The following is a 22777-nucleotide window of genomic DNA, read 5'->3' on the forward strand; positions in this document are numbered from 1 at the left end:
AATTTAGTTACAAGAACACCCAGACCAATCAACACCTGTGAGAAGGAAGCTGTGCGGGGACCCAGGCGCAGCAGGATGCACCTGGGAAAACTGCAGGGTTCCTTCTGAAACAGGGCCTGATCCAGGAGTGCAGGAAGCACCCTCAGCCCTCTCTCTCTAACTTATCCCAGCGTGACGGCCAACCTTCCACGAGCCAGGTGCCCCCGTCAGTTTCAGTCTCCTCTGTTAAGCTACAGAAAGTTACAGGAAAGGAAAAAATTGCTCCCATTGGTGTAACCTGGTCTTTGAAGATTTTTCTCTCCCTCCTTCCTTTCCCCTTCCAACCCCTCCCACCCCCCCCATTCTCTCCCCACCACGCACACACTCACAAGCACACTTAACACGCACGCACTCCTCAAACCCTTAATACTTCTGTTACCTTCAATTCATATACACGACCAATTCAGGACTGACCTTAAAACCAAAGTGACATGTTAATAGTCATGAGATCAAGAAGGTTTCCTCGGGAGGGGAGGAGATGGGAGGCTGAGGAAAACCCTCTCACCCCTGCCTGGGAGTTTTAAGGACGTTCACTTGCCCGTGGCAAGGTCAGCACCTGGGCCAGCCCGAGGAGCGTCCCAGCTGCCAGACCACGAGGCCCTGGACCCTGCAAGCACAATTTCTGGACCTCACCCCATTCTGGAACATCCTTCCTCAGGCAAGTCCAGCAGGGAGAGTTCTGGGTGGCCACTGGGAGGCAGCTTTGGTGAAGGGCATGGTCACCTCTGCCTGAGTTTGTCAGTAGCTCAACGCATGACCCTGGTATGAACAAAAACCGGTGGCTGTGTCTGGCCACGTACCCAACACCCACTAAACTGGGTGAATTATTTTTTCCACAGCTCACCTTGATCTCATACAGATAATTCCATGCGGGTTTCATACATACATTATATATATATATATATATATATATTTATATATATATATATATACATATACATACACACACATGTATACATACACACATATACATACACACACACATATATATACTTTATATATATGTAAATGCGTATATCCATATGTACACATATACATATATTCACACTCACACATACAAACACGGAACTATACACACGTTTTCGCAGAAAGAAGTCCTTGCCACAATTTGGCTTTTTGGGGACAGTGAAATTGACAACGCAGTATCTTGTTCCACCAATCCCAGAAAATCAAGAGTGGTGCTTTAAAAAAATGCAATTCCAAAATCCGCTGCCTTTCTTCCTTTTTAAAAAAAAGGTTAACAAAACTTTTCTTCCAAAGTCGAGAGACTTAATTTCATTTGATTGCACCTCTGCAAACGTGTAAAAAATTTTGAAGTAGACTAGAAAACGATGCCATGATATGGCTGCATGTCACTGTTCCAACGTCACCACCTCCACAGCCTGGCCGTCCATGGTGACTGCGCTGTCCGATATCCTGGTGGTCACAGGGGCCATGGCCACCTGCACCGGCCCATTGCCCTGGGCGAGGCTGGTTACCACAGTCTGGTACATGCTCACAGGGATCTGGACCAGTCCTGGGGAGACAAGGGGAGACGGTTGGTGGGGATTGGGTGCAGCTTCCCAGATGCTGGCTGGACAGGGCAATGAGCTCCAGCCCTCAGAGTATCACTGTCTGCAGCCTCAGGTAATTGCACACCCACTGTCCAGGCACGAATACAACCCTTTTCTCACCCCATTTTAATTCTTTAAAACAGACTATCAGGAAAGAAAATTTGGAGAAATTGTAGAAACATGCCTCAGAACAGGGCCTCCCCAACTTGCCAAGAGATGACCCTGCCTGCCGGCCTACCTTCAACTTTAGGAAGCATACACAGGCCCATCAGGTGTGAATTCTCCTCTCAACAAGTCCATCTCTTCTGACTGCCTTCTTCTCCAGGAAAGGCCACCATTAATTTTCTCTGATATTCTGCTACACTGACTTCTTCAACCCTCTGGCTGCCTATGCTCGTTTCTCTCAGCTTGAAAAAACTTCTCCCTCAATCCTTTCCTGTCTTCTGGCCATTATCCCTCTCCTCAGAGTCAGCTTATTTAAAAGAGAGAAAAAAAAAAAAGCCTAGGTAATTAGTTTTCTGATATTAGATTTCATAGACCAGTAAAATTTTTAAATACGTTCTGGGGTCAACTTTAAAAAAAAAAAGACCTCCAACTACCTCCTAATATCACTATTATTTTAGAAAGGAGGGTTTAACAGAAAGAAAGGAGGAAGCAAATAATTTCAGAAAAGGGCAGTCCTCCCTAAGAAAGGAAAGTTGATAATTTTATATAACATTAAAAAAAAGATTTCCAATTAAATAAGACAGAATAAATGCACATATAAAATTCCTCTTCCTTCTAAAATAAAAATTATAGTGAAGGAGGAAAAAAAGATATAAATGAGGGATGTCAACATATTTCTGGAAGATGCAAAGCAAACGTAAAGGGGTTCTGACTTATCAGAGAAGGGGAAGCTGCAACTCCTGTGTCCCAGAGAGCTCAGGACATGGAGGCTCAGCCACTGCAGAACGAGAGGAAGAAGCCAAAAACAGGCGTTAGCTGACAGCTTGTATTCAACTGACTGGACCAGCGGGTCCCACCAACCCCAACACCCAGACCTTTGTTGACAGGACATCTGAAGTTCACCCACTGTATTGAGAAACTGACCCGGGGAGGCTGCAGGGAAGACCTACGGTGACATCTGGTGGGTGGGGAGGTGAGGGGAGGGGGGTGCGGAGACAATGAAAAACCTGGCTTGCGGCCCTAATATTTACCACCCCAAGGCCTACAGGCCACCCAGCTCTGCCCTGCATACCCCAACTATCAGTGTTTCAGTGTTTCACTCTTAGGGAACACAGAGGGAACAGAGACGATGTGGGGAGCAGAAAAAAAAACGAATGCCCCCAAACTCTAATATCTTCAGAGAGAAAAGGCTTGTATCATAAAAGTGGATAGCTTTATTAAAAAGGAATGAGAGAAAACTTCTTTAAAAATCAAACAGATGAAATCCATGCCACAGAAAGATCAGAAGGTTAAGTCAAGGAAATCTAGAGAGCAGGAAAGGTTAAAAGGTGGAAAGCAGGAGACCTTAAGAGGTCCAAGCTCTGATAAAAGAGAATTCCGAGACCAGAAAAAACAGAAGGTAGGAAATCATCAGACATGTTGTAAGTGAATTTCAAGAACTGAAAAATGTGAGTTTCAGATTGAAAAGGCCCACTAGGTGCCCAGCAGGACAGATGAAAAAAGATCCAGACGCTAAGACACAGCTCTGCAAAATTTCACAACACCAGGGATAAAGCAAAGCTCCCAAAAGATTTAAGGAAAAAAAAAAAATCGTCATATACAAAGAACTGGAAATCATAATATTGTGGGACTTCTCAAAAGCAAGCCTGGAGGCTAGAAGATGATGGAGCAATGTTTTCAAATGTCTGAGAGAAAATGCTTTCAGCCTAGAATTCTCTCTCCAGACCATATATGAAGTGACACCCAGGTCAGTTAAGCGTGGGGGCAGAATAAACACATCTGCAGACTTGTACGGGCTCTAAAAATTGGCCCGCCACGCACACTTTCTTTCGAAGCTCTGAAGGATGTACCCTACAGAAACGAGAGAGAAAACTTAAGAAATAAGTGGCCGTGGGGTCTAGGAGACAGAGAATCCACTGTAGGGAGCGTGGGGGCAGCAGGAGGGCCCAGGAAGGGGGCTGTGCAGCACGTCTGAGAGGACAGGGGGGAAGTGGCATGAGCTCGTGGGATAAAGTACCTCGAGGGGTCTTCCAGAATTGGGTAGAACCGGTGATTACTCCTTAAAAAGTAGAAGAAAAAAAAAAGCAAGGATTAACCATACCCACTCGTCTTGGCAGTGAACAATTTTTTTTTTGAACAATTTTTACGTTTATAAAATTTTATGTTTCTAACAATATAAACATAGAAACTGAGTTATCAAAAATTGATAACAAATAACGTCTCAACTCAAGACTATTGTTTAGAGCAATAAAGATACATACCAGAAAAAAGAGCATGAAGTGTTGCCCTTGGGGTACAAATATTTTTTTTTAAAGGCTTTTAGTCCTTTTTGTCATTTAAAACTATATATCACTTTGATGAAAATAAAAATTAAAAAATTTTAACAGAATATTTCCTAATGCAAAAAAAAATCAAACATAAAATAAAATGTTATTTTACAATGTCAAATTGTATCTAATTGTTTTCTAGGGGTAAGTGTTGCCAGTTTAGAAGTAAGTATTCTATGATGCAACCTGAAATGGGGCTTGAGGTTCTGCTTTGTCGACATTTTTGGAAATCCAGGCTCACCCTGGTGTGTGTTAATGGAAATGCAAGGCATGGCCCACCATCCTCACACTTGAGATGCTGGGACCTAAAAGGAGGAAGGAGGAGGCCAGCTCAAGCAGGCTGAGGGGCCACGGCACGCACTGGCTTCAGAAGGCTGTCGGGTTCAATTTCTTTCATCTAGCCCTTTGCAAATGGCTCTTACATGTCTCTAATCAATTCCTCTTTCCGTTCACCCCCCTTCCTGCCACCTGTTATGTTTCTATAACTCGTCATTCCCCAACCTCAAATTTTCAAATCCCCTGATGTTAAAAAGGTTCACAAAGCCTATAATAAAGTTCAAATGTTGGGTATGGTATTCAGAACCTCTTGTGATTTGTCCAGTCTCATTTCCCTTACTCCCTGTGCTCTGGGTATCACCCTGGACTATTCTCAGTTCCCCAACATATTGGTCACATTCCTTTCTCTGGGCCTTTGCTCAAGTTGTACACTAACTAGAATTCCCTTACTGCCCACTCCTTCCCCTTTAAAACCCCTCTTGGAAGCCTATCCCAGCCCTAGTCAATACTGATAGCAGCCTCCTTGGGGTTCTCAATAACCACTCGACAGTGGGGTATAATCTGGCTTGGCCCAGTTAATGTATGTAGATAGGCCTTCCCACTAGACTGAAGGCTCCTTCAAGGCCAGGCTTGGCTCTGGTTCATGTTCTATTCCCCACAGTATGAGGTACAAGGTGTGCCAAACACTGGCATCAACACGGCCTCAAGGGCAGCAGGCCAAGGGACTCTATTGTTGGCCTCGACCAACATGCAGCTGGGCTCTACTCCCCAGTGTCTAGACTCCAGGCATGGGCCTGAGTGTATCTGAAGACCAAATGACCCCCTTCCATCACCCCAGTGTATCTTGATCATCTTCACTTTCATCCTCTCTTCTGGTCACAACAGAAAAAGTTAGTGAAATAACCCAAAATGCCCTGTGGCAAAACCAGGACACCTCCAAAGAACCCACATGTTAGTAAACAGCAACCAAAACCAGAAGCAAAGATCAGTCTCATTTCACTGTTGTTGCTTATGGGCTTGATTCAGTTCCAAAAGCTCCAAGCTTGGGGAACAAGTTACATACTTTACAAATACAGTGAATACTATGGGTGGGGAGCTTCTTCCTGACTATGAGCGACCGTCCTGGGTTAGTGATGGGGTGGAGAGAACCTTGAAGAACTGTGAGACTTAAATCTCTTCCACCCTGGCTTACGATGTGTTTGGGTTACCTAGGGTGCGGGTCCATGCCCAACACTGTTGTTAAAACACTTTTTAGTATCGTGGAAGATTTTCCCCAAAATAAAATGGAGAAAGGTTCAAATGCAAAACTACAACACTGCTATAACCAGAATGATCTTTTGAACACAAACTGATCTTGTTGCACTCTTTTACAATTCTTCAGTGGTTTCCAATGGCCTGTGTGGGATGTAAAGTCCAGATCCCTTTGCAGGTATTTCAACCCTTCACATCAGCCCCTGTTGCTCAGTTCAGCCTGGTGATCCATGAATCCTCACCCACTGTACATTCCAGGCAGGTGAACTATTTGATTGAGGTTCTCTCCACACACACCTCCATGGTGTGCACACACTGTGACTTCTGCCTGGAATGACTGTCCCTGGCTTGTTCCTCGAATGGGCTTCTATTCTTCCTTCAATAGTCAGCTCCAATCTCTCCTCCTCTGTCTTAGCTCCTCTTTCCCCAAGGGCCCACAGCACTTTGCACTGGCATCCATGGAGGCAATGGTCATATTCTTTATCACTGTTTGTATGTCTTATCTCCAAGGAGACTGTAAATTCCTTAAGGGAGAGATGGAGTCTCCATACCTGGGTCCCTAGCGATCAGCAGGTGCTCAGTAAATGTTTTCTACACTCATGAATGAAACCTGCCTTCTGAGGTTTCACAGGTGTCCTCGCCTAGGGACTAAATGACTGAAGTGGGTGAGTCTTCAGGTGATCAGGCTGTTTCAGAATGGGAGCTCTCAGTCCAGAGAAAGCAATACAAAAACAACTACACTCAGAGCTCATCCAAATAAAACCATTTTTAAAGATTTCACCTTCTGTCCTTCACCTCACATCAGGGAAGGAGTAAATTTGACCTCTACAACTGGGTGATAAAATGACTCCCATACAAAGCTGTCTCGAGAGTGAGTGACTGGTGACAGCGACTACATATCTAAAAAGCTTCTCGGAGGTAGAAATTCCATATACAGGGTCATTTCGTAACCTCTAATGCCTTGAAATCTCAAGTCCGTTATTTTCTACATGCAGTTTCAGTCTACCTCTACCTTAAATAAGTGCATTACCATCCCATTGTGGGGATTTTAGAATCTCTGTCTCTCACACACACAGCCATTCTGACATGGGATTAGATTAAATCGACTCAGTGTCTCTGACCTAGCAGCCTTTATGTCTGTGGAAAGGGGGAGGGGGCTAGAGGCTTGGAAACCCAGCGTGCACTAAATCGGCGGCTGCCCTTGGAAGAGAGATGATTAAATGCTGAGGTTCAGTAATCAGGCCAGGATTGTCCCTGCATCTGCTCAGCCTGCCCCTGATTAGCCCTAATCTAGAAGGCGTATGTTAATCTAAGCTTGTATTCGGGGTCATTTTGATTGATTAGGCAACAGGAAGCCCCTCCCATTCTACTTTAAGGACTTGAAGTTCCCCTTCAAGAGAACTTCCTAGTAATAAGACTAGCACAATCCTAGTAATAAGACTCTCCTGGCATTTGTGCAGCACTTTTCAAAGCCCTCTCACACCCACTGCATATCACTAGATTTCTGCTAAGACTCTGTAGCAGTAGGCAGGGCAGGTATTCTTCGCTTTTGCAAATGATAGGCAAGTTCCTTTGGCAGAACTACGGACTTATAAAGGCACGTACTTAACAAAATCCTGAAGATTTTAGTACCCCAATCTCTAATACCCCCATCTTTCAAAGCTATAAGAAACCTTAGAGTTCTTCAGTTTAGAAAATCTAACCCCCCTTTTCTTTAAGTTCAAAAGTAAACAGATAAAAAGTTTACTTAAACAAAACACGGACTGAGAGAGACTGAGTGACTTTTTTCCCCCTCAAGATGACCGAGCTTGTGGTAAAGTGAAGCATCTGGGAGCCTTTGCACGCACTAGTAAGCCCTTACCATCGAACACTATGTCCAGCAGGGACCCAGAAGGGAGAGGACTACCCACTTTGGGCTCACTGCTGCCTCACCTCTCAGGCTTCTTGGTAAGGTTTACAGAATTGGCCAAAATGGAAAAAGAGGCCAAAAGAGACTCAGGAACTTCACGTCCCAGCACAAGGATTTCCTTGTCAAATAGCAGTCAGCCCCAAACCCTGGAGGAACTGCTGACTCCAGGACCACATTCCCCTGTAAAAGAAAATGAGACCTGACCCTGCTCTGTTTTTCTACCAGCTGGGTATCATTCTTGAACCCAAATGGTCAAACACACTCCTCCCACTCTTCTCCCACCTCAACAAGTGGCGATTACATCCTTCCAGTTGCTCAGGCCAGAAACTTGGAAGTCAAGCCATCTTTGACTTCTCGTGCAATTCATCAGCAAATCCTGTCAACCCTCCTTTCAAATATAAACCCAGGATTCAACCACGCTGACTGCCACCATCCTGGACAAACTCCTATCCTCTCTTGCCTGGACTACATTTTAGCTTCGGCCCTGGCCCCACTGCACCCTGTTCTCCCCTCCACAGAAGCCAGAGGGATCTTCTAAAACTTCCACACGAGGTGATGGACATGGAGGCACATTCTGAAAATTCAGACATTTGTTTGGCCTTGTTTTCTGCACAACAGGAGGTCATGAGGTTCTGTAGTGGTCTGTCTCTGATGGTGTCACCAGGGGAGGCTTTGTGGTAGACCATGGGCACCAATGAGAGTAAATTAAAGGTTAGTGTCACAGCCTTGCACACTCTGGATTTATCATTCATGAGCTGATCTACTCTATTCCTGACCCCTCGTGAGGTAATGAGTTTCGTCACTTACCTACCATGTAATGGATCTCTCTCACACACGCGCGCGTGTACACACACACACGCACACACAAACGTATGCGTATAATTGGAAGTTACTTAGGGGAATTAATTCATTTTTCCCAAGACTAACTTCTTTTAGTATTCTGAGATTTGATGAATAAATCTATACAGCACAGTTAGCTAAATCTTCTTGAAATATTGTTTGGCAGTGGCCACCCCACCACCTCTCCCTGCCTTTTTGGCGGCTCTCTACTAAAGGAAAAATAAAGTCCAAATAGCTAATAGATGAGGGATTACACCAGCCTTTCCCATAAATACTCTATATTACCCCTTCATCACAACCATATCTGTCCTCTCAGTATAACCTAACCATCACATGTATTTACTCAGGCAGATTCCTCTGGCCTAGAATTATCCCTGCCAACCTAGGTCCTGTTCTTTCAACAATTTCCCTGTCTTTCAGGGGTTCCCCTAGACACAACAGCCCACCAGGTTCTCTCCTTCAGGGGATTTGACTGCCTCACCATTCATTCGGCACCAGATCTTTGCTAACCTGTTTCCAAATAATTCGGTTTTCCCTATACAAATCTGCTTACTTAGATTGTTGGCAGGACTATGTCTTTGAACACTGAGCAACCTGAACATAGTAGATATTAATAATTGAATATAACAATTGATCATGTTCTTCATGATTTTCAGAAACTTGATTACATTCCCATTAGCCTTGGCCTCTGCAGCCTGAAGAGGCTTAGAGCCTTTTACTCTGCTCCAGAATGAGTAGGATTTTCTCCACAACATTATTAAGGTAGCACAGCCAAATGCCGTATGGTAGTTCAGGTGCATTTTATGTGAGGGTAAAATAGAAGGTTTTATTTCCATCAAAGGCTTCCCAGGCAGAAAAACCTACGTGTGAATCCTGGCTCCTTCACTTACTGGCTTGTGAGCCTCACTTTCCTCATACATAAAATGGTCATTACTAATTTCACAGCGTTGCTGAGAATTAGATGTGCTGACATAGATGAAGCCTGGCACAGTGCCTGGCACACAGTAGGTGTACAATAAATGTCAGCTGCTTTCAAAGATGACTTTGAATAAGAGGTTTGATGAAGTCTGGCTAGGGTCACAGATGTTAGACTAAAGCTCTCAGGAAGCAGAAAGGAAAGCAGAGACAGCACAGATCTCCTTTCAGCAGCGATTTGCTCCTGCCAGGAAGCACATCATTCGCCAAAGGCCTTCAAAGATGTAAAGATTAGAGATAAAAACCATGAAATCAGGGCAGATGGGCTGGCAGGCAGCTTCCTTTCTGAATGCAGCTATGGTCAGAACAGGCACTGGAACTGCACCATGACATATATGAAATAGCTGCTGATTCAGTGCATCAGTAAATAAAAAACCTAGGCTAAACCATTAATCAGTATTAAGAATGTTAAATATATGATCAGGGACAGTATGATATGATATCATCATGCTGATAAACTTCTAAACCCAAAAACTAATAACACAGGCTAGAGCCCAGTAGAGCACAGAGCTGCAGGCCTAGTCAGGGTCACCCAGAACCACAGACTGCCCTCCCCCCACCCCACTCCATGACAAGATAGAGCAGGACAGACGGCCTGAGGAAGAATGGGCCTTTCATTTGCCCTCACAATCTGGGAAACCTTTGGGAATTGTTGTTTGCTGTAACTGAATCTTTCAGCCCAAAGGCCTTCCAAGTTGGTCATGGAAATATCTTTAGCTGGAAGAAAAATATTGATAGTTGTGAGAGAAAAACAGCTAAACAAATAAATTATCAAATAAACACAACAGTTGGTGGAAACGCAATAATTCTTAAAGCCCAAAGGAAAAATTCACAATGTAATGCCTTCTGTGGCTTATGGACATGAAAGCGAACTGTATGTATCAATATTAGGAAAATGCTGGCTTAAATGGGGAACCAGAAGACTGTGACTGGAAGGGATCAGAATAAATAAGAAATGAAACCACGTATTGTATCACCTAAGTCACTTCTGCAGTTTTTAAAGAGCCATCGAGGGTATCTGTAAGTGTTTTTAGGGATGACAGGCAGGAGGGAAGTCCTTTAAAAAATCTTATTTTCAGGTCTGGAAAGAAGTTTACATCAGTGCCTGACATCTCAGGAAAGCTACTATTATATGAAGAAAAATAGGCATGTTGTGTTCTGGTATAGAAATGGGAGAATATGAAGGGAAATCAGGTAAAGAAGCTAGTGCAGTAGGCAGGTGGCAGGCAGATAAAGAGTCTGAGAATAACAAACATGGACCAGATGGAAAGAGGACAGACGAGGGCGAGAAAAGGAAGGTCATGAAAAGAATGTCGATATCAAATGAAAAGGAGCTCCAGGTAACCCTCATAATAGTAAGACAAGGGGGAAACAGAAAAAGCATTTCTCTCCCAGTGGTTCTGTTTCTGTTATATTAGCTGCTTCTGGGACATTTAATCTTCCTTTTCCGTGTTCTTTAAGTCCGTGGCTTTTGAGGGCATTTGAGGGATTTATGGATTAAAATATGTATTACATCTGGCAAGTACTGAATATTCTCATGAAGCCAATAGCAGCCTGACAGGTACCCTGGTGTAACAGGCACTTTTCAGCATCCAAAGTTTTCTCCCCTCTCTCTGGGTAGGACAGTGTCACTGTGTCCTTAGCCTTGATTTTGCAGACCACCAAGAAAATCCTCTTGCCTGTATCCCATAAGCCAAACGTTAAAAGTGAATTCATTTTTACTTTATTAGTGAATGTATTTCAAAACATATTTTGGAGATATAATTTCACAATTCCCTCTTGAAATTACTGAAGTGCCCAAGAACATTAACGAAACCAGGGTTTAGTGCTTCAGAGTTCAGAATCACCATGGTTTATATCCTGGAGACTGAACTCCCAATGTGAGATTGAACAAGCCGACTCCAAGGCCTGTTGTCTGACCAAGAGGGCTTTAAACTGAAAATGGCAGGAGAGGGAAGTGTTCAGCTAAAGCCTGTGGGACATGTATATGCTAGGGAGGACATCTGATCAGAGATGTACAGAAAAGGGCAGGAGCTATACAGTAAATTTCCAGAGATCACTGGGAAGGGAGGTAGGGAGAACACCCAAAGTCTCCAAAGTCTGTGTTGTGGACAGGGTGTGAGCAATATGTGAAGAGCTGATATCTTTAAACAGGAAATAGAGCCCACATGACAGAAACCTCAGGAGAAAGCTACGAAGCTGTTTAAGAGTTTGCAATAGTCAGGTGTAGAAATGAATACGAGGGCCAATCAGGAGTCATCCAGAGTTAAGAATGGAGAGTTATTTATTTTTCTGTTATTATTTTCAATTTTTTTATTATGGAAAATTTCAAATAGGCGCAAAAGGAGAGAGACGAGGGTAAGGACCCCCATCCCCAGCCCCATGTGCCCAGCATCTGGTCCTTGCTCCTCTATCTGAACAGGGAAAGATGGAGGCAAAAGGCTTCCAAAGATGCTCTCCTGATTCTTCAGGCCCTCACTTAGCCCAGTCTGTAGAGCACCATTTAGAAAGCAAGCAAACAAACATCACTAGAACTTTCTAAGAGCATGCAAAGGGCAGAATTAAATTTGCTTTAGGCAGTAAGACACCTGAAGACAGCATACTGGAAAGTGGAAATAAACAGTTATGGGGTTTGACAGTCACAAAGAAAGAAATCTATCTTATAAACTTCATTTTAATCGATTATTTATCCTGCCTTTCCTACCTGGACTGTATTTAGCATAACCAAATTGTTAATGGGAACAAGTTCTTTATAAAAGAATTCCAGCTAATAAAGGCAGAAGGAATAATAACACTAGAGAAATCACTATTTTGAAACTCTTGGTGAAATAATGGATCTACACAAAGTCATCAATGGTTACTAAAACCATTAGGTGATCGGGTGATGAAGAGTGTAGAACAGAGCAATCCCACCACCCAGGCAGGATGCAGCACCTGGAAGGGTATAGCCTCTTAGTTACTCCACCCTCTAGCCGCTTCCTTCCTTCTGCAGAGATGAACCCCCTGTGGCATTCTGTCAGCACCCACTCGCAGTGGGCCATATGCCATACAGAGGCTTGACAGGAATACAGAACTTTTAAAAAGCACTGAGCAGGAAGGGCCCCCAGAAAGTGGTGTGGAGAGGCAGCGGCAGGAAGACTGCCTCCACCCACACCCTGGTGCCTGGGCCACAAAGGTGTCTCTGACATCCACCTGTGGAGGTTTACAAATCCTTCGGCAAACATGCCAGCACAATGAGTGCCGAAGATGCACATGTGTCTAAAAGCAGATCTTACAGTCAGCTCTTAGCTGAGCCAAAGGCAGGAGAGGTCATTTCCTCCGCACCACGCCGTTACACTGGAACTTATGATGTGCTTTTCTTGTAGCAGACTTACTTTCTTTCTTTCTTTTCTAAACATCTTTATTGGAGTATCAGACTTACTTTCTAATTATGTCTTCTTTAAGCTAATATGAAAACTAATTTGTATTCCTTAAGAACACAGCAGCTGGCTGGGGGTGAAGGAGATGGGCCAGGCTTACCCTGGCTTGCTTAGAGAAACTGTCCAAGGATTTAAAATGTGTCATGGGTCATCTGCATACCAGATAATCTGTGTGTGGCAACTAAGAATTGACTATGTTTACATTTATAAAACCGACAGGCCACTTCTGTCTCACAGGGCTGCTCTGAGGATAAGCAACATTATATTTATATGATTTAAGGTCCTGAGAAAAGAGGTACTATTATTTCATATAGGTTTTCTCCCAGGAGTCAAATCAACCATGTAGTAGCTACTAGAGGCAGACAAATGGAAGAAACAAGCTTAAAGGTCCTGCCCTTGCTCCCCAGAGGAGCTGAAAACGGAAGATGCCACCAGCTCAGTGCTCCACTCCCGGGAGTGTTGTTCACGCCCCATGTCGTGCACAAAATGAACAATCCATATACACGCTCTTGGCCCCTGAGTGTTCACACGCCCTCTTGTCCATGAGAAGCTCTGTTTAATGAGAAAAGAACTCTCAAGTCAAATAGTAGGCAGGGATGTGAAAGCTTAAGGAAGGGAAGGCCAGGAAGCAAGTCAGCTGTAAGTGGGCATTCCTAAAATTAAAGTCCTTTCTCATGGTTACAATTCATTATTATCATCATTATTATTGTTTTGTGAGGAGTGAGCAGGGGGTGGGGAAAGGACATGAGATTCTTGGAGGAAAAATAATTTTAAGGTGAAAAGACAAAACTTATAGTCAAGTAACATGGCTGGAAGTTGTTCCAAAAACATTCAGGCAATTTCCTTTTCCCCTTCCAGCAAGCCTGAAATTCAAAGTCCAAGGCTCACTTAAGCAGTCAAGACATTTCAGGAGGTACAGACCAATCTCTGAAACAGTCCTGTACACAAGAACTCACTGTGAAGATGGGCACAGTGTATTTGTGCACTGACAGTAAGGTGGCTATAGAGTACTTGAAACGTGGCTAGTGTAACTGAGGAACTGAGTTTTTAATTTTATTTGATTTTAGTTAATTTCAGTTTAGAGAGCCAGGGCACAGCTCTAAAACCTTCCCAGAGCTTCCAGTGAGCCAACTCCACACCATAAGCATGCTTCAGTTGCACACACACTGTAGAACATAAGTGTTGCCTTTGTTTAGATGGAAACTCAATCTGAAATTGGATGCTCTGCACTTGCCTAAAATATATTTCCCTGGCATTCCTCTTATTTATATCACAGGTTTTTTCCTTTGCTGCCCTACCCCATCAACTTATTTTAACATACACTACCTCCTAGGCTTGTGGGTGAGAAAATTTATCAGCATTTGAGAGTACTATAGTATAGCTATACATTATAGCGCTACAAGTAGTAGGGAGAGGCTGGGCTGGGAAGAGTCAGAGAATTGCTGGACGCCTCTTTAGTGAGCCAATCTGATAGCAGTGTCTTTGTAGTCTCGCTCAGAGCAGTGTCTCAGTTTCCATATTTAGACCCCTTCAATGATTCTCAGATCCATTTGCTAGCTTTACAACGGAAAAGATGTTTTTACCAATTCTACTTTTGAAAACCTCATTTAGGCTCTGAAAATCTCTAAATTGGGGCCTTTCTAATAATGAAGATTTGGTATAATTATAATGTCACAGGCAATTGTGCTGACAAAGTAAAACCAATATGTCTCCTTGCTGGGCCTTTGCTCTCAGTCTGACCAAGAGGAGGAGAAAAGAGGCTTTGTCAGGAGCAGATACGCAGTGGGAGGCGCCGGGAAAGCAGATCTGCTGAATGAAGCAGGTGCCACTTAGACATTCACTTTACTGACTCCGACCACAACCTCCCTTTCATTTGATAGCCTGCTCTTGGCAGGAGGATGGGGAAAGAGCATCACACAAAAAGGAAGCACGTTCATCCTGTTCAGTTTACTGCCCTGCTAGGCTGCTGCTGCGGGGTTCTGCACATTTGCTCTTTATGAAGCAAACGGTCGAGCTGGGAAGTGAATCCCTGTATTTATACAGGTAATCTGAGAGCCAGAGGGCCCCAAACCATACTGGCTGAGCTGTGCAAGCTATTAAGAGTTAATAACAGTGTGCTGACATTCCTTCAAAATCCTAATGGAAGCATAAGTAAAAAGAGGAAAGTTCCCTTTACCCAAGAACCTTAAAAACTTTATTCTGTAAGAATTTTTCCTGTTATGATATTCTGTTCTTGTGTGAACAGTGATTAATCCCCTTTTTACATGCTCAGTTAAAACCGTTTTTTCATCCACATATTGAATAGAAATGACTCCAGTTAAACTTGCCCAATTATGGCTCTGGATTTGGTATGCAAAAAAAAAAAAAAATCCCTTTACAGAATATTACCTGCAATGACAGGCACCAAGATTCTGTCTTGGTTACAAGGAGCTGGAATCATCTAAGACCAGAATCTGTCTTTCGAATACAAAGACTCAGAAAGATCTGGGGACCTAAAGGGAAGGAGAATGAGATAACGAAACATGTAACTTGGCCTTGAGGACACAGGGGATGGAGAGGATACCATGGTCAGTGGTATCCATCTGCCTGATGGCAGGCACCTTCTTGGGAATCTCTGCTCTGAAGCCCTGACCTGAGTCCTCTGCCCAGAATATCCCTGGCTTGTCAAGTTTCCCCAAGCTGAGAATACCTGATACAGTCAGACCAACCTGGCTTCACATGTGTGCTAATTCCCTCTGGGGCCCCGAGGAGCCAACTCTGAAGACATTCAGCTTTCAACATGTGAAGTATCTAAAAGCATCTGAAAGACATGGCCATGGCTCAGATGAGTACTAAGAATAGAGACCAAAGTATAGTGGTCATTCCATTGTAAAGGCCCTCTTTTTCTCTGCAGGGCCTAGATTAGCAATTCCTGGTATAAAATGATAAATGCCTGAGGCCACCCTGGTGTAGTGGAGACGACACATCCCCTCTGGACTTCCAGACTCTGCAAGGAGAAAGATGAATCTAAACATCACGACACTTTTTTTTTTTTTTGGCCGCACCACGTGGCTTGTGGGACTTTAGTTCCCCGACCAGGGATTGAACCTGGGCCCTCGGCAGTAAGTGTGGAGTCCTAACCACTGGGCCGCCAGGGAATTCCCCACAATGAGAGCTATTCTGGAAGGCCTTTTGGACTTCAGGAGGTCACAATGAAGGGAGTAGGAAAGGAGGACAAGCTTCTATGCTGTGAAAGGGCTGGGTGAGTAACATACATAGGGCAGAGAACTGTAACCCCCTTTGGGCTCTAGAATCAAGAGCCCCATTACACATCTCCATGTTCCCATTTCTCAAAAGCAGCCATGTTTCCTTGTGAAATCTGGAATTCACCCAATGGTAATGGCTTCTTTCAGCCTGTAAGCCACCAGGCTCTGGATATTTAATTCTTTTTGGGGTCATGATAAATCCATTAGAGCACCTGACCTGAAGACAGCTGTAGGTGAGAAGAGAAATTTGCACTTGCGGAGCATCCAAGTGGAAATGGCCAAGTGGCCTAGGTCATGAATAAGGCGACGAGGAAGTGGGTGTAGGTGTTGCCACTGCCTCCTGGCTCAGGTTTTCCTGCTCGGAACTCTGCAGTGCACAAAAATAGGCCAGTTCTTCTTGCAACCCTCTGCCCAGCTGTCCACTGGCTGCGGATTACTGTAGTCACGTGGCAGTTTTTTAGCAAAGGCTGGCTGTCTCTGTGCTGAGGTCACTGGGAAGGGAGGCTCATGACGCATTTCTGCTGCCCTCCCCTGTGCAGAGGGGCACAACTTGCCAGAAGACTACAGTATTCCTGCCACAGTCTTTAGATCGGCGCTGTCCAACAGAGCGTTCGGCAACGATGGAGATGTTCTGTATCTGTGTGGTCTATTAGTAGCCACTAGCTGCATGTGGCTATTTAAATTTAAATGTGAATAAATTAAAATTAAATAAAAAATTCAGGCCACATACGGTTATTAAGCACTTGAATTGTGGCTAGTGTGACTGAATTTTAAATTTTATTTAATTTTAATTAACTTGCATTGAAATTCAAATAGCCACATATAGCTAGTGGCTACTGTATGGGACACACTTTTATTTTATTTTATTTATTTTATTTAAAAAATTTTTTGGCATGGCTTGCAGGATATCTTAGTTCCCCGAGCAGGGATTGAACCCGGGCCCCAGCAGTGAAAGCACCAAGTCCTAATCACTGGACTGTCAGAGAATTCCCGGGACACACCTTTAGATCTTGGGTTTTGATGCCATTTACTTATTGGCTTCTGTTAAGATTCATCATGACACTGACTTCTAAAGTGAGCAAAATATGGCCATGACCATTCTTCAAAACAAACCTGCAAAAACAGTGAGCCACATCAAGTAATAGTTTAATCAGATAAACAGTAAAGATGATTTTCATTTGTTTTATACCTTCTTTACTTTCTTGGTTGGGTGGATTGGCAAGATGGAGTGAAGGGGGAAAAAGGGAGCCCACAGAGGCAGTAGAAACAGTCCTGGAGATCTGGGTTTGGTTTCCAGTTTCACTATTTAGTAGCTGAGTGACCCTGGGCAAATCCTAGCTTTAGCTGCCTCTGCAACACAGGGCTATAAGCTCTGTTCTACCCACCTTACTGGGTGAAGGTAGAACAATGCAGACTGCTTACTTAGTCAACTGCAAGGCAGTGGTAGTGGTGGTAGTAGTAGTAGTATTGGTTAAAAAAAAAAACACAAAAAACAAGAAAGGAAGAAAAGGAAAGGAAAGAATGTAGAAAGAAAAGAAAAAGATGAAGGCCCTAAATAATAATGCTTAACGCATACAGTCAAAAGGCAAATAAAGAGCAAAACTGAAACAGTTATTTTCCCGGTATGACATCTACCAACATGCTTCCCAGAACGAAAACTTCATCTCAGGAGAAAAGTTAGCTGGCTGAAATGGGGAAAACCCTGTCTGCAAACAAAGTGTGTTTCCCAGAGCAGCCCGGGGAGGACAGACTGCGAGGCGTGCTGTTCCGAGCGCTGCCCTGGCTACTGCAGTCCCCCAGTGTGGCAGCAGCTTCTCAGGCAGCCTCAGATGCAAGTCCCGTTCATGCACTCAGCCCTAACCCTTCTTCTTTCTGAGCCACAGCTCAGAGCTCTCCTTATCTTATTTGTTCTAAGAAGTAATCTTTTCAGGTCTCTGAGTATGTCCCACTCCCCCTCCGCTTAAAAAAAAGACATGATTCTGAAGGGGAACAGTTGTATTACAGATGAACCTTCATGTGCTTTTTCTTACAGAACAGGCAATGCCTCAGCTTGGTCTGACTGACACCATCCTAGTATCTTAGCTTCCCTTCAGGTCTCCCTGTCAGTGGAAAAGGGGGCCATTTACTTTACAGGAGGGTGGCCTGCAAACCCAGAGTGCCATAGGCGCTGCTCTCTAGGGACTGTCAGAGTGCGGGGCTTGCAGCCTGGGACTCTCAGCTCACACTAAACACTGGTGCTCAGGAGCTGCCTGCTTCCAGTCCCGGAGGCACTGAACTCCCCGTCTTTGCATTAAAGGTACAGTATCAAAGAACACAATAGTTCTTTTCAAGCTATTATCATGCTTTAATGGTGACTGAATATGCACATTTACAGTAAAACTACACTTAATACCGTGGACACATTTCCTAAATTAATTTAATATTTACATCTCCACTGACTCATTTAGGAACAAGTCCTTATACTAATGTGTCCAGAGAATGAGGAAAAGGGAGAATGAGAGATGTATTTTATAGTTTATCAAGATGAAGACTGGCATTTTCTCTCTTATTTTTAAAGAAGAGCTGGAACAGAAGGACATGCTGTAAGTAATAATGGATGATGGTGGTGGTGATAATAAGGAAAAAGTGAAAAAAAGTCACCTTTCACGATGGAAGTTGAAATGCTGCTGGAAGAGAACAGCAGCCCTGGCCCAAGGAGAGTGATATAAACAAATGCAGGAGCCATTAAACAATATCACCTTCAATTTCCTTCACTCAAGGTTATAGAAAAGGCTATGATCTATTCCCATTTTTACAGTATTCATCTCTGGAGCGTAAGTTCTTCAACTGCATAAGGTAAGCATTTAGATCTGTCCTAAAGACAGGAAAGCAGGGTCTATGACAGTACTATGCACTCTGTACAACTTAACTTATCTGGGGCAATGCTGGAGAAGAAACTGATGCTGACAGCTAATAATAATTTCGTGTTTACAATGGCTCTATACCCATCGTACGATGCCAAGCCCTATGCTAAGCACTTCACAGGACTCATTTTGTTTAATGCTCACAAGCACCTTATGAGCATGGAACTATCATCATCCTAATTTTACAGCGAAGGCTCAGAGAGGTTAATGTGCTGAACACAGAGCTTGGTAGTGGTGCAGCTTTCAGAGTATCCATCTAGGTCTGCAGGTCCTCCCATCTCCCTTGCCCCTCCTTTTACTCTCAGTGCCACACCAGATACTCACAAAGTGAAATGACCCTAGCCACACTCTCTATAGCAGAGGTTCTTAATTTGGGGAGGGGGTGGGGAAATGGGAGCTCTCTCTGATCTATTTGCACATCTGATCAAAGCTGTGGACCCCAGAAAAATATAAAACTTTTCTGCAGAATTTCTCAGGGTCCACAGACCCAGGTTAAGGATGCCCTAACATTCGTATAATATACATAAAGTAGGTTTCCACAGAAAATTAAAACACACACATGTTGCCCCCTTCAGGTCCAGCTGGGCTTACCTCTTTATAATAAGTACAGGACAGACCTTTTGGCCATCCCATCTCATTTGGGAGGCCTTGCAGGATAGGAATGTGTGTTCCTCATGCAAGGGCCCCACCCAAAAGTCCTGCTCCCTTAACTGAACTCCATGTTTCTGTCCTCATCCACCTACTCTTTTATCCCCCTTGTTAAGAAGGCCAATTTTTTTTTAAAAAAGGCATTCCAATGAGCATGGCTGAGATTAAATTCAACTGGGAAAACATATATATATATATATATTTTTTTTGTTTGTTTGTGTTTGTTTTTGTGGTACACGAGCCTCTCACTGTCGTGGCCTCTCCCATTGCGGAGCACAGGCTCCAGACGCGCAGGCTCAGTGGCCATGGCTCACAGGCCCAACTGCTCTGCGGCATGTGGGAGCTTCCTGGACCGGGGCACGAACCCGTGTCCCCTGCATCGGCAGGTGGACTCTCAACCACTGCGCCACCAGGGAAGCCCCATATATATATTTTTAAAGTTTATAAAAAGGTCAGAAGAAAACAGGGAGGTGAAAGTGATAACATGGTCAATGTGAAAAGAAGATAAAGTGTTTTTTCTGAAAGAATCTGAAAATTGATTTAGTTTGATCTGGCAATTGGAATGGGGAGTAAAATGTACATGTGTTACACAGTGCAGCAAGACTGAGTGGGGTCTTTGGGTTGTAGGAAATTTTATATCTACGAACCTTAAGGGGGAACCTCAGCAGCAGGACCGTTGCCAGGGCCAGGCCAGAACAGAGAGGGATGTATGGCACTGAAAGAAATGAGAAGGGCTGCTCTTTCTGTGAGTATAATGTGAATGCCCTTGTAACCAGCTTCAATTTTTAAACAGACCAGCCCCCTAGTCCACTTCTCTTCATTCAGGGCATGAGGAAGGTACCTGGCCCCCAGTCTCAACCAGGACAGAGCAGGTAGTGGATGGTCTCCAGGTGTTGGACAACAGAGAAAGATGTACTTTACGAACGCTCTGGGGAATGAAATCAAGGGCTGGAGGCACAGCCAAGGGGAAAGCTTCAGTGAGTAGCAGGGGAAGCATATTAGCCAGTCAACTTGCTCTAAGCAGAAATGTAAACTCCCCTGAGCCCTTTCCCACATTCCCCAACCCTAACACCTCACTCTCTATTTCCCTGGAAACAGGTGGGGAGGCTGAAAGAGCCCTGGCATAAATTGAAGGGCAGCAGGAGGGCTTGGGTAGAGGATTCTAGAAGGTGAGAAAATAACTCTTCAGCTGCATTTACTCCCTTCTGACCATCATCTACTTCCGCCCCAGACAGTGTCCCCTCGTTCTAAACAGCACCCACCCGGGAATTCCCTGGCGGTCCAGTGGTTAGGACTTGGTGCTTTCACTGCCGGGCCTGGGTTCAATCCCTGGCTGGGGAGCTAAGACCCCACAAGCCGTGTGTGCGTGCCAAAAATAAAAATTAAATAAATAAAAAATAAACAGGACCCACCCATCCCTCTTATGTTCACTAAGTGCAAAGTAACCAGCTCACTGAAAATACTTAAATCTCACGGCCAGCTGCTGACTGCTTCTGTGACTTCCGGAACCAGAGAAACACACAGACCTATAGGCTTCTCCAGGCGAGCAATGGAAAGCCTGTGTGTGCATGTGCGTGCATGCGTGTGCAGTGGGTGAGGATGCTAGCAGGGGAGCACTTGGCATCAGAAACCACCAGAGGATCCCTACAGCCACGAGGAACAGCTGGGGCAGATGGGCACTGTGGCTAGACCAGACAAAGGCAAGTGGCCTTCAGCAGAGATGGGAGAAAGGCCCTGACATTTCCAAACTTATTTGTTCAACACTGGGAGACAATCATCACGCTGTATTTGTGGAGTCCAGACAGAAACAGTTTCCATCAAAGGGAGGCAGCAGAGCAGAGCGGTTTGGAAACAAACTGCCTGAATTCAAATTTCACTCTGCTGCTCTCTGTGTGAACCTGGTCAAGTTACCAAAACTTTCTGTGTCCCAGTTTCTCCATATGGTAAATGGGGATAATAGTGTTTACCTTATAGATATATTCTGAGTTTTAGGTAAGTTAATGCATGTAAAACACTTAGCAGAGTGCTTGCATAAGCAAGCATTATAGAAATGTTTGTTAAATAAATAAAATTAATGGGACAATGGGACTGAGAGACAGAATGCAAGGCTAACAGCAGAAAAGAATGCTATGTCCTACCTTGCAGTACACCACAAGTAGGCAGTGCCCCCACCATCATCTTTAATATAAAAATGAAATTGAAGTTGGGGAAAAAAAGAGAAATTACAATTTCAAAGTGCAAGAACTGAGCCTCCATAGAATTCTGCATAAACAGAATGGATGGCCACAATTTCTTAGTCTAGAAAGATACATCCGGTTTGGTCTTAAGAGAATGAACATGGTTGCAGCAGGGACAATGTATTCTCCAGCAACAATTACTGTCCCATTATTCAATTCACTAGGGCAGTATTCAGAGCACTTGTCTCCTACTCCTGGTCCATCTTTGTCATAATGAACACTCCCCATGTCCCCTGTCCCAGGGAAAACTGGGGCAGAAGGAGAAGAGAAGCCTTAAATTAGTCAATTTTAAAACTTCTTAGCAGTTCTGCTAACAGGCTTGGTAGGATTTTTTTCTAGGATGAGGCTTAATTTTTCCAGATGAACTTAAAAATTATTGTGAAGTTCACTCTGCAAAAAAACTCTTTGGAATTTTGATTGAATTTTTTTCAAATTTGGAAATAGGCCTTTCACTAGCTGCTAAGAATAACATCACAATAATAAAATATTACAGTATAAAGAACAGAACAAACAGATGAATAGAAACAAAAGAGCCCCACACAAGACCTTACACAGTCTACTTAAGAATTCTGCATAATAAAGATGAGATTTCAAAACAGTTTTTTTTTTTTTTTTTGGCGGTACGCGGGCCTCTCACTGTTGTGGCCTCTCCCATTTTGGAGCACAGGCTCCAGACACGCAGGCTCAGAGGCCATGGTTCACGGGCCCAGCCGCTCCATGGCATGTGGGATCTTCCCGGACCGGGACACGAACCCGTATCCCCTGCATCGGCAGGCGGACTCTCAACCGCTGCGCCACCAGGGAAGCCCTCAAAACAGTTTTAAAAGGATGGATGTCAACCTTTTTTATAGGATAAATGATGCTGGAATAATTATGTAGGGGAAAAAAAATGATTCAGAGTCCTACCTAATGCCATATACCAAAATAAATTCCAGATATTTTATAGTATTTAAAATGAAAATTGAGTCCATAGAAGAACGGGCATATAAA

The 22777-nt window shown here is 43.9% G+C and overlaps 1 protein-coding gene across 17 annotated transcripts in view; it reads right to left on the bottom strand.

Annotated features, from left to right (window-relative positions):
* Positions 1-341: 341 nt before the first annotated feature.
* The window catches only part of NRF1 (nuclear respiratory factor 1), a 136451-nt gene continuing 114015 nt past the window's right edge, over positions 342-22777 (bottom strand). For 9 of the 17 annotated variants that reach the window (XM_060156690.1, XM_060156691.1, XM_060156692.1 and 6 more), the window contains 2 exons: positions 3775-3816; positions 342-1555 (listed from right to left, as the gene is read on the bottom strand). In XM_060156690.1, the coding sequence (XP_060012673.1) occupies positions 1392-1555; positions 3775-3816 (206 nt within the window). In that variant the 3' untranslated portion in view covers positions 342-1391. Of the gene's footprint in view, positions 1556-1830; positions 2536-3774; positions 3817-15142; positions 15247-22777 lie in introns of those variants that run through there. The other 8 variants (XM_060156700.1, XM_060156696.1, XR_009541921.1 and 5 more) reach the window with 7 other exon arrangements.

This window comes from Lagenorhynchus albirostris, chromosome 8 (genome assembly GCF_949774975.1).
Source record: "Lagenorhynchus albirostris chromosome 8, mLagAlb1.1, whole genome shotgun sequence".
NCBI classification, from domain to species: domain Eukaryota; kingdom Metazoa; phylum Chordata; class Mammalia; order Artiodactyla; family Delphinidae; genus Lagenorhynchus; species Lagenorhynchus albirostris.